Consider the following 17229-nt stretch of genomic DNA (forward strand, 5'->3'; position numbering starts at 1 on the left):
TCCTAAGAGGTGACTTCTGCCCAATTTTTTAACAACGCCAAGAAAAGTAAATCTCACGGTCACTGGCACCTCACAATTTTGTTTACTATGCCAAGAAATTCCTCTTCACAAGAAACTAATTCCTTCTCCTGTATTTAAGTCCATTTCCTTTCTCAGACTTCACAGAGTGGTACACAGCTCATCAGAATTTGCTTTAAAGGGATTATCAAGCCTTTGAAAAATCCCCTCAGCATTCTCTTTACCAAACTAAAAATTACAGCCACTTTAATCCTTCTTAAAGTATATCTAGTTAATATAGTCATGAGGTCAGTAGAATCATTTGTATAGAAAAGTATGAATGTTAATCGCTGGCAGCTTTTCTCTAGACCTGCTCTACGTATCTTATTATAGAGGCTAAAACTGAACACAGTACTCTCCAAATCAGGATAAATGATAAGTAAGGGGCTAGGCTGGAGACGGCGGGGGAAGGGATTCAAGAGGCTTTCACTGAATCCCTGCACGAATTGCAGCTGAACCTCCATGGACTTGAAAGGTTGTCCAGCAGCTACTTGCTCCACCAATCTCTACCATACTCTCTTTGTGGGCCAGACTCCTTAGACTGTTGATTCTGCTTACCTGTGGCTCAGGATCAACATACCGCCTTCTCTGATACAGTACCACCCAACTGACTGGCTCAAGTCCCACCCTCAGTCCAACCAGCTGTGGATGGGAAGGCAGGTCCATCCAGGCCTGTGAAGAGACAAGGGCAAAATGAAATTTTTCTTTCTTGTGTATAATGCACAAGATACCATGACAGCAATGACTGCAAGGAAGCTTTTCTTACATATCTTCTCATGGTCCCTTATGAATCACCTCATAAAACTTTTAGAATGATTCCGTTTCTTAATCTTCATGCCAAATTTTCATGATCACTTAATTCTGAAGATTTTCTAATTTTTTTTTACTACAGTTATTTAGAAATATGCTTTAAAATATCCAAATATATGTAGTAGGAGCGGGATTACTTCGAGTGGGAATACTTTATATATACATATTTTCCATGTGTATATGGAAATTTTTGTTTACTAAGGAGGTACAGATACAAATCTTCAGTCATTACTAGTTCATTAAATTTTAGTGGAATTAAATGCCTTGTCAAAGTTTTCTATTGGAAATGCTGTGCCCAGATAGTTTTTACGGCTCTACGCATTCCTCCTGTTTACCACTTGACATTATTAATTTACTCCTCCCTCTTCTCAAGTTTGCCCAGGCTGGCTCAATGCTATCAACCTGCAGCCGCTGTGAAAAGCTTCAATTCCCTATGCTCCCATGATGAAGCTGTGTTACTGTGGGAAAGGAGATAAGCTAATACATGGTGCTATTTGGGGGAGGGGGGATTTTTATCTAAAATAGCTATTTTAGTATTTCATCATCTGTTTTTCAGGAATATTAAAACAATGCTCATAATTTATAGGCAACATCTGAATTTTGCAAAACCTACCCTCAAGTTCTCCTAAATAATTATAAACATTTGTACCAATTGGATATTCTCATATACTTTTCAAATTAAAAAATAATTGACTGTGACGACAATAATCACACCTAAAATGCTAAAAGGAGAGCACAATTAGGTCCTGCCTCAACATACTCTTTGAACAACACTAAAGGACTGGGTCGCTAGCTTCTATTGTGTTCCCTAAGGTTAGTGCTTAGCAGAATTTCTGTTGGGTTAAAATACAAAATGCATATGTAAACCATCCTAAAAGGTGAACTTTTGGCCCAATTTTTAAAGAACTGATTGTAACCATGCAAAAACATGACTATATGTGACCTGGAAGGCAATTCTAAAAAACAAAAATAGTTGTTTTAGTTTTTTCTTTAGGATATTTAATAAAAATATTTTCAATAGATTTTTAGTTGAACACTAAAAAAAACCCCAAACTTTCTGAAAGTTTGAGTAACTACTTAAATGAAAAAGGTCTTCTTTATCATTGACCTCATCAGGACCTCGAAACTCTTCCAGCTACTGAAAAGTATGCTGAATGGTTGCTTCCTCTCTCTTGTCAGAGGAAACATAAGAAAAAAAATAACAGACTTTACTACTCTGGGCATGTTAGGTAAAATGCCCATTTTTTTCAAAATGTTAACCAGACTCGAGATGAGTCCTGAGGTTTTGACTCCTAAAAAAATGCTTGGAAACTTGGGAACTATGGATCCATCCATAGGGCTTCCAAGCACTCAGGGCTTCCTGGCGAGAATGGGCCACAAAGATCTGTTTTGCACAAAGTTACTACTCAGGTTTAATTTAGCAGAACTGAAAAAATTTTAACCACAAAGCTTACATTTAAAAGGAGATACATGTAAACTGAATCGAAGAAATATCCTAAGGAAGAGCAAAACACTTTGTCTCCGAGAGAGGAATAGCAGAAAGAACCCAAGGAAGTTAAAAAAGTTGGCACCAATCATAGGGTTCTCAAGGGTAGGAAATAATAGTATTGGGTTAAAATTATACTGGAATTTTGGATCTGAAAAGGAATTTACAGGTCTAATCCAAATCCCTCAACTTATAGATGATGAAACTTGAGGCCCATTTATTCATTCAACAAACATTTATTATGTGCCTACATGCTCAATGCTGGAAATACAACAATGAACAAGACAAGACATGGTCCAAAGAGGGAATGTGACTTGCCCAAATTCACAAAGCAAGTTAGCAACTAAACGGGCTGTTTGCACTCAACTCCAAATTGTCTAATAATATACAATCTATTCTGCACCTGAAAATACACTAAGCATTTGATGAAGGAGCTGTGCAAAGATTTTCATATACAATTGATGTAATAACATTCTGTAATAAGGTATAAATATATGTTTATATTATATTCAGAGTGTTAAAATCTACATAAAATAACGACAGTTTTTTAATTAGCAAATGAAATGGTAATTTCCTTGGAAGTGCTTTCTAATTTCTAGTTTATTAGGTATTCCATGTGCGAATTTTGACAACCCAAATTTTGAAATTTTTGAATATGATTTCTGGTTGTACAACTATGACTCTTACTATATTCTGGCTGCTCTGAATTCCAACTTTCATGCAATCTGTGTTCTAATATTTTAGTTATTTTCAGTAACTATTTTAAAAGATTCTAACCATTAACCAGTTTACCCACCTTATTCATTCATAGCTTAACCAGTGTGGTAACTTTAGTGTATGTAATATAATCAGAGATACAGCTTTTAAAACGTCCTGCATTGGAACTTATTTCTTTTTTCTTTTTTGGCAGCGCCACGCAGCATGCAGGATTGTAGATTGTAGGTCCCCCACCAGGGATTGAACCTGTGCCTCCTGAAGTGGAAGCCCAGAGTACTAACCACTGGACCGCAAGTGAATTCCCTTTTTTAAAAAAATATTTATTTTTGGCTGCGTTCGGTCTTCGTTGCTGTGCGTGGGCTTTCTCTAGTTGTGGCAAGAGGGGGCTACTCTTTGTTGCAGTGTGCAGGCTTCTCATTGCGGTGGCTTCTCTTGTTGCAGAGCATGGGCTCTACGCACACAGGCTTCAGTAGTTGTGGCACATGGGCTCTAGAGCACAGGTTCATTAGTTGTGGCGCATGGCCTTAGCTGCTCCGCGGCATGTGGGATCTTCCCGGACCAGGGATCGAACCGGTGTCCCCTGCATTGGCAGGCAGATTCTTAACCACTGTGCCACCAGGGAAGTCCCGAATTCCCTTTGATTTTTTTTTTTTTGAACTCATTTCTTTAAAAGAAAACTCATGTACCTGATTTCAAAATGAAAAATGGCACCTATAATAGGATAATAAAAGGGAAAATAAGAGTTTGGAACCAATCTTTTGTTGTTGTTGTTGTTTTTGCTTATTTAATAACCCTAAGAAAGCAACAGGGGAGTTCTCTAACATAGGAGAGGATAGGAGCCCTAATAGAAGCAATACTGCAGCCTCAGCGTTCTTTAATTAAAACAATCCAGGGCTTCCCTGGTTCGAGCCCTGGGCCGGGAAGATCCCACATGCTGCGGAGCAACTAAGTCCGTGCGCCACAACTACTGAGCCTGTGCTCTAGAGCCCACAAGCCACAACTACTGAAGCCTGCACACCTAGAGCCCGTGCTCCGCAACAAGAGAAGCCACCGCAATGAGAAACCCGCGCACCACAACGAAGAGTAGCCCCCGCTCATGGCAACTAGAGAAAGCCTGCGTGCAGCAACGAAGACACAACACAGCCAATAAATAAATAAATAAATATTTAAAAGATTGCTAAAAAAAACCCCAACAAAATCCAAAAGAAAAGGTGTTGTAACTTACTGAAATAAAAAGGTTTTGAGACACTCCTGATATTTGAGATATCCTGACTGGATATTCCAATACCTCTGAGAATCAATAGTGGGGAAGATGAGGGGATTTATAAGCTACCTCTGCTATACTACCAACATTACAATATGGAGCTCTAAGGTTGATTTTCCATCCTCAGACTCTACAAGGCTCTCCTACTGCTGCACTTCTTTCCCCTGGCCATTCACTCCCTGTTATTATTTGTGCTTCCTCCCTACATAATAAGCTCTACGGAGGACAGGCACTGGATACTATCCATCTCTGTATCTTACCTTGAATCACAGCATATAGCTGATATTCAATAATTGTAAAATGAAACCAGAGATGGTAACCAGAATTTAAAAATTGGTAACACCTATCCTAATTCATATATCCACACTCTGAAACTAACTGTAATAATAAAAATTAAAACTACATCAGGAACATGTGGTTCTACTTCAAATATCAGGGAATCTTAAATGGCAGGGCAGGACTAAGAATTTTGAAAGGTCTAGTTACACAAAATCCCACGGTGCATGCTGCTCTAAAAATATCAACCACTTCTTTTTAAACAGGAAAAATCCATTTCAAGCCTAGATAATGAAAGACAGAAGAAAATTGTCAGAAATAAAGGAAACAGTGGGATAGGGAGGGTGGGAGGGAGGGAGACGCAAGAGGGAAGAGATATGGGAACATATGTATATGTATGGCTGATTCACTTTGTTATAAAGCAGAAACTAACACACCATTGTAAAGCAATTATACCCCAATAAAGATGTTAAAAAAAAAAAAAAGAAATAAAGGAAACATTAAGTGGAAAAAAAATGACAAGATAATTTTATCTCTGGATTAAGACTTATTTTAATATACATAATGTATAGGTACTTCATATAATTTATTAATGTCATTTTCTATAGGACACTGTAATTAATTCAGTGACATCAATATTGACCTCATACAGACAAAGGATGAAAGCTGGGTTTTCTTGTGTACCAAATAAAAAACATGTGCTGAAGAGTTATCACATACAACAGTTATAAGAGATCAACTTTAAGGATGACTCAAGTTTACAGTAGTTGCTTCACACGGTTCTCCCTCAAGACTTGGATGTCACCCAGTGTTGCCATGCTTGTGCAAATGCCATCTCTGGCTTGCCTGACTACCTCCTTTTGCCAGCCCCACTTTTGCCTGTTTTACTGCTGCCACTGCTAGATTTGCCAGATGATTTTGAAGAGAAGAGTCTTGTCATGAACTCAGAAACATCAGGCAATTCATGATTGGAATTCAGCATATTCATTGACTGCTCCATCTCCTGTGGGAAGACAAAGCACAATGATATGAAAGGCACACGTCATTTAACAACTAACATTTCCCTTAAGGAAGGAGAGAAATAGAACAGGTAAAAGGTACTGGTTCTGAGCAATGATGTAATGTCATACCCAATAGCATTTCAGAAACCATGTTTCACGCCTCCTCTATATCACTAAGCATTTCAATCCTTAGTAAATGTCCGTTAAGTGTTGCCTGGGGTTTGATTTGGCTTATGTTTTTATAAAGGGCATTTTCTTGGATAATGGACATATGTGATCATATTCCTGCCACCTTATTTCGTTTTCTGATCAGAATGCTTTCTTATTGTTTTAACAAGTGTTTTCTTAAACTCATGCTTTTTCTAGATGCATATAACCAGAACATCACTCTTTAACCGTGTATCAAGGTATCAGAAAAGTCTGGAAGGTAACTGTAGCATTTCCAAGACTTGATTCTTAAGGGCCTTAGTAGTAAATCTATGAATACTGTATGACTTGGGTGACCTCAGTTACAGCATCTAAAGCAAGCAACACCAATGTTAAAATGTTACAAACAGTCACTGGCAGGACCTAAGGACATGGCACTTTTATTTTGAGGTTCTTGTCCTCCCCCTTACTGAGCCAACAATCTATAAAGTACTGTTCCATTTTTGACAATATTAATGTAATGTCTGCTTCATTTGAATTATATGTGACATTCCAAAAGTGAACTTAAAATTGTATTAGTTCGGACATGAAAAAAAATAGCAAATACTCTATTATCTATTATTTAATATTGAATTTTTTGTTCAATTATTAGCTTGGGCTTTCTCCCCAAATGTAGAATATATACATGAGTTTTCAGGGAGAAAGCACCTTTACAAATATGGCCAGGAAAGAAACATTATGTTAACATGCCCTAGTAATCAAGAATTAAATGTTTATTTTAAATATAACAGGTCTTGAGTCCCCGCAAAAATATATCATCAACTCTATTTTTGAACCTGTTCAAATCTGAAGCTCTTGAATGAACAAGTTTTTACACTGCTTACTATATGCAAAGCATTTTGCAAGAAATGAATTTTTAATCCAATGTGACTTCTAATGTTTCCTTCTATTGATACCACAGAGAGTTAACTGCCTTAACAGATACAAGGATATAGGATGTACACTTTCTGACCAACGCTGAGGCAAAGATGCCAAAATTTAGCAGTAAAACATTTTGAAACATCATAAAGTTTTCTTTCTTCATGAAGCTTTTTCTGCCATTCCAGCTTGGGATAAGTGTTTTACCTTCTACAGAACTTAATCACCTAGTACCTCAGCAAACATTTTTTATTTATGTATACCTTATTTTTCCATTTAAACCCACACATGCGCACATACACACACAATCCTCTGATGGCAAGAAGAGTGCTTTATAAATCCATTCTACTTCCTACATTTAACTGGACTATGAGCTTGTTGACAACAGGGATGACATATAATCCATTTTTGTATCCCCTGTATCCAGAACCTAAAAATTGATTAATAAATGTTTATTCAGTGATGAATAAAGTGTAAATACATACATATTAAATACAACAGAAAAACCTGGAATTCAAGAGATATTTGTTGATGGTTTTTGGGTGGAAGAATACATAATTTTTTTTTTTTTAATTCTGAAGATTTTATACGGAAGCAAATATTTAAAAGAGACAAAGTGGTGGCACTAAAAATTTGAAGCATCTTACTTGGCAACTCCTCTCCCCCTTGCCAAACAGTATGATCTTGTGGTAGAGAGTTTGAAAACCACTATTCTATTTTTCTCCCTTGGTCTATCCGAATTTTTTCTGTGTGTCTGAACACATAAACTAAATGTGTACTCTGAAGAGTTTTGTAAAGTAAAGATAGATTATAAGAAGCTACCATTTTGCGAAATATTTGGATTAGGTATACCAGAATTATTATGCTTTTCAACTATTAAACAAGCAAGGTGCAAAGAGGCAAGTACTAAGCAAAATGTTTTAACTATATGAAGAGACCCAGGCTTTTATCAGGCAGAACCAACTGAATTTATCTGGTCCAGTGGAAACAATTAATTAAATGCCAGGAACATAATACTGTATCAACACAACCTGTAGATGAATTTGGCTTGGTAATTAGGATAAAGCTGAACAAACCCAAGCCATTCAGCCACAGCGGACAGACCAGGCATCGGAACATGGTTCAGTCATCTTACCCGCCTCATGTCAGGATCACTTGTGTTGACCACTTTGGGCAGAAGCACAAATATCAATAATGGAAGAACCATCATCATAACCTGTGAAAGAAAAAAATTCAGAAGATGTTTTTCCTACTTAACTGTAGAACAAAATCTGCACTTAACAACCAATGATGGAATTAAATGTTGTAAACAGAATAAAACTAGCAGCCACCACTTCAATTCTACTGAACAAGCCCTGGTGACAGCAAGGTGCTCCTCAGTATCTGACTGTTGTAATATAAGAGTCTTACCTATAAGCGTGTGGACTTTATATAGACACCTTGCTTCACATCTGTGCTACCTACCATTTTGCAGAGTTTAGAGTTTTATCTAACACAAATAGTTTGCAAACTGAACTATTCATTCACTTTCTTCAGTCTGCAGTCTGGCATTGAGATTGGTGATCCTGATGGCCAGTTGGATCCACAAGTCTTTCCAGATGACTTGTGGTTCTTGGAGAAAACACCACATCCCCCCTCTAATGTACAATATACCACTAGGCAACTACTATAGCAGACAAGTTTTAAAAAATGACCTAGGAGCTTCTACCACTGCATATGTTCCCATGGAATTTCAGAAATGAGAACATGGAAGATATTTCTCAATTAGCTTTGGAGTCTCATCGCTAACTTCACCCATCCACTCTACCCTCCTGCCTCTTTATGCCTAACTGCAGATTCCAGGTACTAATTTATTCCTCTCAAAGGATGTACAGCCTGAAACATCCCTATTTGTGTTCTAAATAGCTATCAGCAAGAAATATGATCAACATTTAGATAATTCTAAGGTAATAATTCAACTTTCAAAAACAGCAAAGAAAAAAAAGTCAAGCTGTTTCTAAATATGCTATTAGTATTTTATATTAGTGGATACCATAAAATCGTTTCATGAAAATACCAAGTACTTCAATTACTACAGAATAACTTCTCTGCTCATAACACTTTAAAAAAAAAAAGACTTTGTAAAAACCTTACTTGTGCCATCAAGAGGGGAAATTTATTAAATGATGGCACATTCATCAATGGACTAACATTCAGGTAGTATGAAGGATGAGATAGCTAGCTCCATGTGTGACTTACCACATACTCTTACTCTATTTTAATTTTAAACGTAAGTACTTATCTAATTTCTGCTGCACATTTCAATGTCAAATCTACTGTGCCATTCTCACTACTATCTTTTTCATTATGTATTCCCAAAGCTACTATTTTCATGAAATTCATGAACTGTTCACAGTAATCCTTTGATCTAACAATCTGACTCTAGCTTTCCTTTCACAGGGGTTAGAATTTTTCAACTGCCTGGAAGCAAATTACAGATTAGTAAAGATACTTTATTGTAGCCTGATACATACCATTGGGTTCATCAGAAAGTCTGTCCAGCCCCAAGATTCCCTTTTAATAAAGTAAGAAGGTGGGCCTGAAGATTTCATTTGGAGAGGATAGGGCAGTCTGACCACTTCTGATGTTTTGATGTAATTCACATATCTCGCTCTGATAAAGCAACATGAAAAAAGCATCAGTAATCCTATTAAAAGCATTACTAGTTAAAAGAAATGCTTATAATATATTAGCAATGCCTTATAATTACCTTTAGCTTTTTCCAAAATGCTTTGGCATCTAAACTTTTGATCTTGAAAATCTGATCAAAGTAGCTTTATCTGTATGTCTAAAATACTTAGCAAAATGTAGAGGGAGAACACTAGATTTGGAATCAAGAGACCTAGTTTCTAGGTATAGCTCTGTTATTACCTAGGCCTGTGGTCTTAAGTTCTTAACTTCTCTGGTTATATCAGAAGTTCTCCTGGAATTCTTCTAGCTCTAAAGCTCTTTGATTCTATTTAATAATAAATTTATTTTGTTATAAATATACAAAAATGCTGGAATTTTTTTGATTGTCTGAAACATGCATTGTTGAGTACACCTAATTTTAAAGGGTATTTTGCAAGAAAAACTTAGTGATTTAAGAAAGTCCTGCAACAGTGCCATAGGTAACATTACATTTTTACCAGACATGCCAGTAATTTTAATCACCCATGTTCAGACATATTCCAGTTTACTTTTCGAAAATTGCCTCCCCTATTTTTTCTATCATTTCCTTCTGGAACTTCTATTAGACATACGTTAGACCTTTTCATTCTTTACTCCACATCTTGTTAAATTCTCACTTTCACAGTGTCCTTTCTTTTATCTGTATTGCTTTCTGGGTAATTTTTCTGATCTGTCTTCCAGCTCATCAAACCTCTGTTCAGTTGCTTAGCACATCCACTGAGTTTTGTATTCCAAAGCATATACTGAGTGTAAAAGTTCAATTTTATTCTTTTTTCAAATATCTATGGCTTATTTTGGTATTATGGTAAAAGCATTTCTTTTATTTGTTTAAAGCATTTTAAATATACTTTAAACAATTTTATAGTCTATATCCAATAAGCCTACTAACTAGAGTTCTCAGAGGTCTGATTCATCTGCTGACTCCACGTACTTTGTTTTCTTGGGTATTTTATAAGTTAAGTAGACTTTATTTTTGCATGGGACTGGACATAGAGTTATGCATTTGTCTCTGCCAGGAGTGGGGGATTATGACCAGGGGCCATCTTATTAATTGCTCAGATTGGAAGTTTCTGGATCATGCAAGAACAAATTCATATCCAAATTTCAATGAGGGTGTGACTATCAATTTTCAGGATAGATTTTTCCCTCCAAAAGCCAGGGAATCTGATCTTTTGGATTTCAGGTCAAGGGTCAAAGGGGGAACCAAGTCTTAGATCCAATTCTGACTCCAAGCATACCCAAGGCTTGCCTCCCACCTACACACTGCTAATAAAATCTAAGGCTTTTGGTGAGAGAATAACAAAACCCCCAGGTAGGAAAGTAGTTTACAGTTTATCCTCTGAGGATTTCCCTTACTTTTTTGGGAGCTATACATTTAAAAGGAAATGTTTATCATGCTTTACCCAGCATTTCTAAAATTTTCATTCTGACAAAATGTCAGAAATATAAGTCTCACATATATTTGAAACTAACATGCAAAATACTGGTCAAGAATACAAAATATTGGTCAAGAATATTAGTATCTTATATGGATCCCTCTTTGTTCTCTACTCTGTCCTCCCCAATTATTAAAATGATAAGGGCCTTGTTTTTTTTAACCTATGCTTCAGGCATCCAATCATCAGGAATGGATCTGAGAACATGAATCCAACTGCTGCAACCAGTCCTTAAATACTAAAGCAGGAAGTACTCTTTACCCAAAGTGAAAAAGCAAATAAAACTTTATATTTAGAAAAATATTTCTAATTGCTTACTTTATTCAAAATTCAAAGTAAAAAGAATAAATAAAAATAAATTATAGTTTTTAATCGACAAGTGTCCCCCTTTAACAACTTTCATTCCCTCCAGTATTCAGTTTTGTTTTGTTTTGTTTTTTGGGGCCAGGCCACGCGGCTTGTGGGATCTTAGTTCCCCAACCAGGGATTGAACCCGGGCCCACAGCAATGAAAGTGCAGAGTCCTAACCACTGTACCCCAAGGAACTCCCAGTATTTTCAGTATTTTTAAAACACTTTTAAACCTATATAAAGTTCATATGGTAAATCTACAAACCACCCCCATCTCCAAGCTTGCAATTCTAAAATACATAAAGAGTCATGGTAAGTCCTTTACAGTTTAGATTTTAACATACTAGAGTTTTATACATATATTTTAAAAAACTTTTATGCCTCTAAAAAGACATGAGAAAGTCAATAGCTAATGTGGTTCAGTTACTTTGAAACAACCCATTTATTACATCAAAAATATTTATAAACATATTTGCAAGGTATTACCTTTAATTCATGCTCCACCTTGCTCTCAAGAGCCAACAGCAAGAAATATTAGCATTTGGACAAAGTAGAATATTCTAAGACAATTTAATTTCAAAAATAGAGAGGAAAGTAGTTTGTTTCTAAAGAACGTGTTTTTAGTAGCATCACAGTATTGGTTTCGTAATAATACCAAGAATTTAAATTACCACAGAATAACCATCTCTGTTCACTACACATCCTAAAAGAGGAAAAAGAAAACTCTGTCAACAGGAGCTGACTTCACTGGACTAATATGCAGCTGATATTAAAGGATGACGCAGCTCAGTATATGACTCACTATTTTAATTATGGCATATTTACACATGACACTTTAAAAACTTTCAATGACCAAAAAACACAAAGGAAGAGGGAAAGCATTTTAGGAGTAAACACTAACTCAAATATAAATATTACAGTACTAACCGAACATCTCTCTTATGTCAGCTCAATTTGGGGTCTCTACAAATCAACCTAAATATGCTAGGCACATAAGGAAAAGGTCAGTAGTAAAATACAGCTCCTCTAACCCCCAAATTATTTTTGCCTTTGCATGACCTCTTCTTTATTACTGCAACATGAAGTAATTCTGTGATAGCTCAAACAAAGAAGAGACATTACCATTTAAAATTGTTTGGTATTTGTCAATTACACCTCAATAAAGCAAGCAAGAAAACTGCTTCCTAATACTTCCTGGTCAGATTAGACTAAAGAGAGCACTATTGGCCTGAGACTAATAACAAATAAATAAATTGGGGTTATAAGAGCATAAGGCTGAATCTGAACACTGTGGACATCTACACAACTGATTCTAACTTCACATGGGTTTGTGGTATTGCAGGATCAGAGCCTGAATTAGTCCAAAATTCTTTTCACCTCGACTTCAAAGCATGTGTTCATCTACTTAGAACTTCTGAAACTTTTCCCTAGTCTTCCAGCCTCTAATACTATACTTTTCTTTTTTTTATTATGATCCTCACTTTGAAGTAAACTCCATGATGTAATCTACCGTTTTCCAAAGAAATACTAAATTTCCATTGCACACTAAATGTTCCAGACAGGAAAAACTATAGAAATTTCTAGATCAACATACTATCAAATAGATACTAAGAGGTATCATCAAAATATCCCAATGACGAGTATTTTCAATTTAGAAAAGTTAAATTACTTCCAACTTTAATAATCACATTTCAATTAAAACTTTCACAGTGCTTTTGCTCCTATAGTAAGTAACCTTACCTCTTCTCTATATAATCATATTAGGAGCTTTAAAATAAATATTAAGCCAGAGCAGGAGAAAGTTCAACTGTACAATATTATCAATGCTCAGATTAGAACAATATAAGGATGTTTTAAATATTTTAAGGAATACCTGTAGTTTAAATAGGAAACTTTCCAACCTTAACTATAAATTCTAAAAGGAATATATATAATGAGGTATTCAGTAGCCTAGCCTTTAGTAAAAATTAAATCAGTTGTCCTCACCTCATTTTGCCTTTTGAAGTGATATCTACTCGGACAGGATCAAACCTGTAAGCTGGAGAAATAACTTCCACTACATAAGATCCAGAAGGTATATCATGAACCACAAAACTCCCATCTGTCCTGGAACAATGAAATTATCATATTTAGTCACTTCTGATCAATAGCTTATTCTTTTCTTATGTTTTAAACCATCTGTTAACTCCCAAACCAACACCTCTCAAAATGACAGTCAGAGTAATTAGCAAAAAAAAAACCCCAAACTGGCAAGAGTTGTCCCACATTTCAGCTTCCATAATTAACACTGTACGAGTTCTGAAAACGCCCCAGACCATTCCACAGAGACACAGAAAGTACTTCTATTCCTTCTGTGAAACAGAGATGACAGGTGACAGGAGCACAGGTCCAATTCTAAAGCCATGTCTTTATTCAAGGGAATGAATAATATATGTCATTCCTACAAGTTTAGGGGTCCAATTTTGCAGATCCCCTCCAACAATTTCTTAATTAAAAATGGCCTTTTTTCCTAGTTTTAATTTGCATTTTGTTTTCTTTCCTCTTTTTCTTTTTTACGGAAAAGGTAATTAAGTACTGTTTGTTCCACTTGTTACAAATAGTTCCCATCTACCTTGGTTACTTCTTTTTGGGTATGTAGAAATTTTAAATGTTTATGTAGTTAAAACCATCCACCTTTTCCTTACTGCTTTCTTCTAAACTTCTAGACTTAGAAAACCACCCCATCAAGAACTGATAATTTCATGTTCACAGACCAAAATTAATTTGTTTTGCTAATGAGAAACTGCCATTCCGAGGAAAAAGAAGTTTCTGTTTCAGGAGAACAAACGGTTCTAAAGGGACTGACTTTATCAGAGAATTGCCAGTCTCACAATAATGTTAAAATAATGCTCCTTAAATCATTAGGCTCTTTCACAGTTAAAGGAATAGCTGATTGTGTCACATCCACAATGTTTACTAAAAAGTAAGAGGAAAAAGTTTCTTACTACTTCAAAGTACACACTGAGCTGAAACAGAATCGAAGTGCAAACATCAGGTTAACTTCTTCCTGAGCTGGATGTCTTCTATTTGCCCTTCAGATCATTCTCCACCCGTCTCTCCCCACAGCAGGAAGGGAAGAAAATGAGCTTAGTATACTTTTCCCCCAGCTCTCTCCGTGAGAGGCCCCTAACTGGCTTTGTCAAGGGACACAGCTCCTTTCAAGGCAGTTCTTTCCTCTTTTCTGGGTTCCAGTAACCTTCACTTCCCCGCCTCCCTTCAGGCTTAGAGGTCACAATAGCCTTGAGGTTGTAAACTCTGGAGTACTGCATAATCTGGTTGTTTCCCTACACCATGACTACCCTGGTTAATCCTTTCATTAAACTTCCCTTGAATTATTCTAATTATTCAGTTTCTTGATGGGATCCTAACTTAATGAATTGCAAAACATTTTCCTAGGTCCAGAAAAAAGAGAATTAATTCCAGCACAACACAAATAATAGCAGAACTAATGGCGTAAAGAAAAAGCAAATATATTTTTCCTAAGGTAAATATTTTGCTTTAAAAGATAACATAGACATTGTATAATGAAATTTTAAAACTTGGCTTTTAAAATGTACTCTACAATACAATGACCTTGTTGGACCCTGACTTGAAAGAACAATCACATAAAACTATTTCTGAGATAAGTGGGAAAACATAAAAATGGACTGGGTATTAGATGATATTATGGCATTATCATTTCTTTTGTCAATCCCATAACAGTACTGTGGGGTTTTTTTTTAAGTCCTTATCTTTCAGAGATACATAGTAGTGTTTTTACAAGTGAAACTATATTATGTTTAAGATCATCATATTTAAATATTCCAGAAAGAAATTAATGAGGTGCAGAGGAGATATAAAATCAAACAGTAAATTGTGATGGGTTCCTAAGCTATTCTGTTTATTTTAGTGTATGTCTGTAATTTTCCATAAGAAAAAGTTCAAAAAATTATAGTACGTAATCTTACATATAGTACATAATGCATAGCACATAATTTCAAAAAACTGAAAACTACCTAAGTGGCCCCAAACAGAGGACTAGATAAATAAATTATGGTTTACATACACAGTGATGAGAGCAAGAAGTGGCATGGGAGTCCTCAGTTGAAACTCCCCTGATCTCCATTTAGCCAAGTCCCAAGCCACCTCCAATAAGCATAAACATGCTCAAAATTGCATGTTACTTATGCATAACAGGTACAAGACAAATTACCTATCCCTCTTCCAAAAAGGTTGCCACCATAAGCTCTTCATATTAATTCTCAACTAACCTTTCTACATACAAATGAAAGAACATGAAATGGTATCAGAAGCTGCTCACAAAATATTAAATGAAAAAAAGCAGGTTACAAAGCACTGTATATTGTATATTACTATTAAAAACGTAGGTCATATGATTCCAAAGAGATACAATAAAATGTTAAGGCTTGTTATCTCTACTTTGTTTACATTTTCTTCAATAGACATATCACATATATATTATTTTCAAATAAAAATAATAAATGTTTATTTTAAAAAACTATACTGCAGAAGGAAAAAAAGAGGTCAAATGGTTAATTATGGCTAATTTTCTAAAGCTTAATGAGTTTTATTATTAAAAGTTCATTTATTAGGGTAAAACTTAAAGAATGCCCTAATGCCATATTTGTAATAATATACAGCACTTTAAAAATGATTGTAAGCTTGTCACTATTTATTAATCTGAGGTTGAAATTCTCATTCAAAGGCACCTGGATACTCTGAATATTTCCAAAACAGATTTAGAATTAAATGTCCACACTTAAAATTGTCTGGTTTTCAGATACCACTTGCTGGTATACAAACCTACCAGAGAAACGCTTCCTTTACCAAATGAATTTTCGGTTCAAAGTTTCACTTTCCAAGCAGCAATTGAAAGATTTAAAACATTATACTTGTGCCTAGACATCTGAAAAGCAGGCTGCTGCAGAACTGGACTGCTAATAAATCTACCACGTCTTTTAATATAGGCTCAAATCCTATTTCTACTAACAGCTAGAAAGGACAGAAGGGAGTAAGCAAGCACTGTAGAGTCTCACATAAATGACAATAGTGATGTCGCAAATCCCTCGATGAATTCGAGTGTAAAAAAGAAGAACAATCTCACCTCCAGGCAAAAAAGGTGCTTTGATTAGGGACTTCAGGGCCCATTAATTTTAGAAGCAGCAACATTAGCCTCCCAGTCTGTGTCATCACTAAAAGCCCTGTGGGCTTTGAGAATTCCCACTTGCTTAGTATCTTTCTACACAACATGAAGCTACCAAAAGACTGAAATGGGTGCAAAAAGGGGCCAGATTCCAGGGAAACCAGATGAGATGCAAAAGAAAGAATTCAGCAAAAGACAAATAAGGGGTCCATCTGTGCCCAGGGCCCAGGAGTGGTCGTCCCCATTCAGGGCCAAAATGGAGTTGAGGATAACCGACTCCACTGCTCCGGCCCTGGGACAAGCGCCAGCCATCCTCATTTCTGAGGTACGGGACCGGGAAGGGGAAAGCGTCGACTGCCTCGCAAGGGTTACCCTCGGACAGCGACGTCGTCAGGTCTTGACACTCAGCTCCACTATGGGGAATTCCCTCCCGGCTCCCAATCCAACCGCTTTCGCGCTGCCCTCAGGATGCTCACTTAAGAAAGCCGACGTGCTCCTCTCCGTCTACCAGCACTCGGGCCGCCGAGATCCAGTCCTGGGGCTTCACACCAGGAACAACCGCACGCCCCTCAATCTTGAAGCGATCTCCGATACTGACCCCACTCCCTCCTGAGCCCTCGGAGGTAGCCCCAGACACCTCCGAGCTCTGGGCATCCCTTGAGAGCATCAGCAGAAGGAAGGAAAAGAAGCCCCACACAGCGGCCGCCATCACTGCAGCTCTCGGCGGTTAGGCCGGGAGCCCCGGAAACCCTCCCCTTCTCTTGCCGTCGCCGTCTCCGCAGGCTGATGTCGTCATCCCTGCGCGCCGAGTTCGGGCACCAGCTGTGAGCTCAAACCCGAGGGCAGAAGTCTTAGCTAATGCACTTGCGAGGCGGA

General features: G+C 36.7%; 1 protein-coding gene across 2 annotated transcripts; it reads right to left on the bottom strand.

Annotated features, from left to right (window-relative positions):
* Positions 1-5177: 5177 nt before the first annotated feature.
* EMC7 (ER membrane protein complex subunit 7) lies at positions 5178-17104 on the bottom strand. 2 transcript variants are annotated; one of them, XM_022587553.2, is made up of 5 exons: positions 16830-17101; positions 13158-13277; positions 9190-9328; positions 7812-7892; positions 5178-5613 (listed from the first exon to the last, which is right to left on the bottom strand). In XM_022587553.2, the coding sequence occupies exons 1-5, from the start codon at positions 17060-17062 to the stop codon at positions 5461-5463; spliced, it is 726 nt and encodes a 241-aa protein (XP_022443261.1). In that variant the 5' UTR covers positions 17063-17101; the 3' UTR covers positions 5178-5460. The 2 variants fall into 2 exon arrangements, with proteins under 2 accessions (XP_022443261.1, XP_022443262.1); XM_022587554.3 differs by lacking the exon at positions 13158-13277 and having other exon boundaries at positions 16830-17104.
* Between the last annotated feature and the right edge of the window lie 125 nt (positions 17105-17229).

This window comes from Delphinapterus leucas, chromosome 2 (genome assembly GCF_059928025.1).
Source record: "Delphinapterus leucas isolate spDelLeu-1000000601 "Yukka" chromosome 2, BTC_Dleu_Yukka2, whole genome shotgun sequence".
In the NCBI taxonomy this organism is placed as follows: domain Eukaryota; kingdom Metazoa; phylum Chordata; class Mammalia; order Artiodactyla; family Monodontidae; genus Delphinapterus; species Delphinapterus leucas.

Coding starts and splice junctions, on each gene's coding strand:
- EMC7 (XM_022587553.2), bottom strand. CDS start 17,062: ATGGCGGCCGCTGTGTGGGGCTTCTTTTCCTTCCTTCTGCTGATGCTC. Junction 7,893..9,189: donor ACTTTCTGATGAACCCAATG/GTATGTATCAGG, acceptor TTTCTTTCACAG/GTTATGATGATGGTTCTTCC. Junction 5,614..7,811: donor GTGATCCTGACATGAGGCGG/GTAAGATGACTG, acceptor GTCTTCCCACAG/GAGATGGAGCAGTCAATGAA.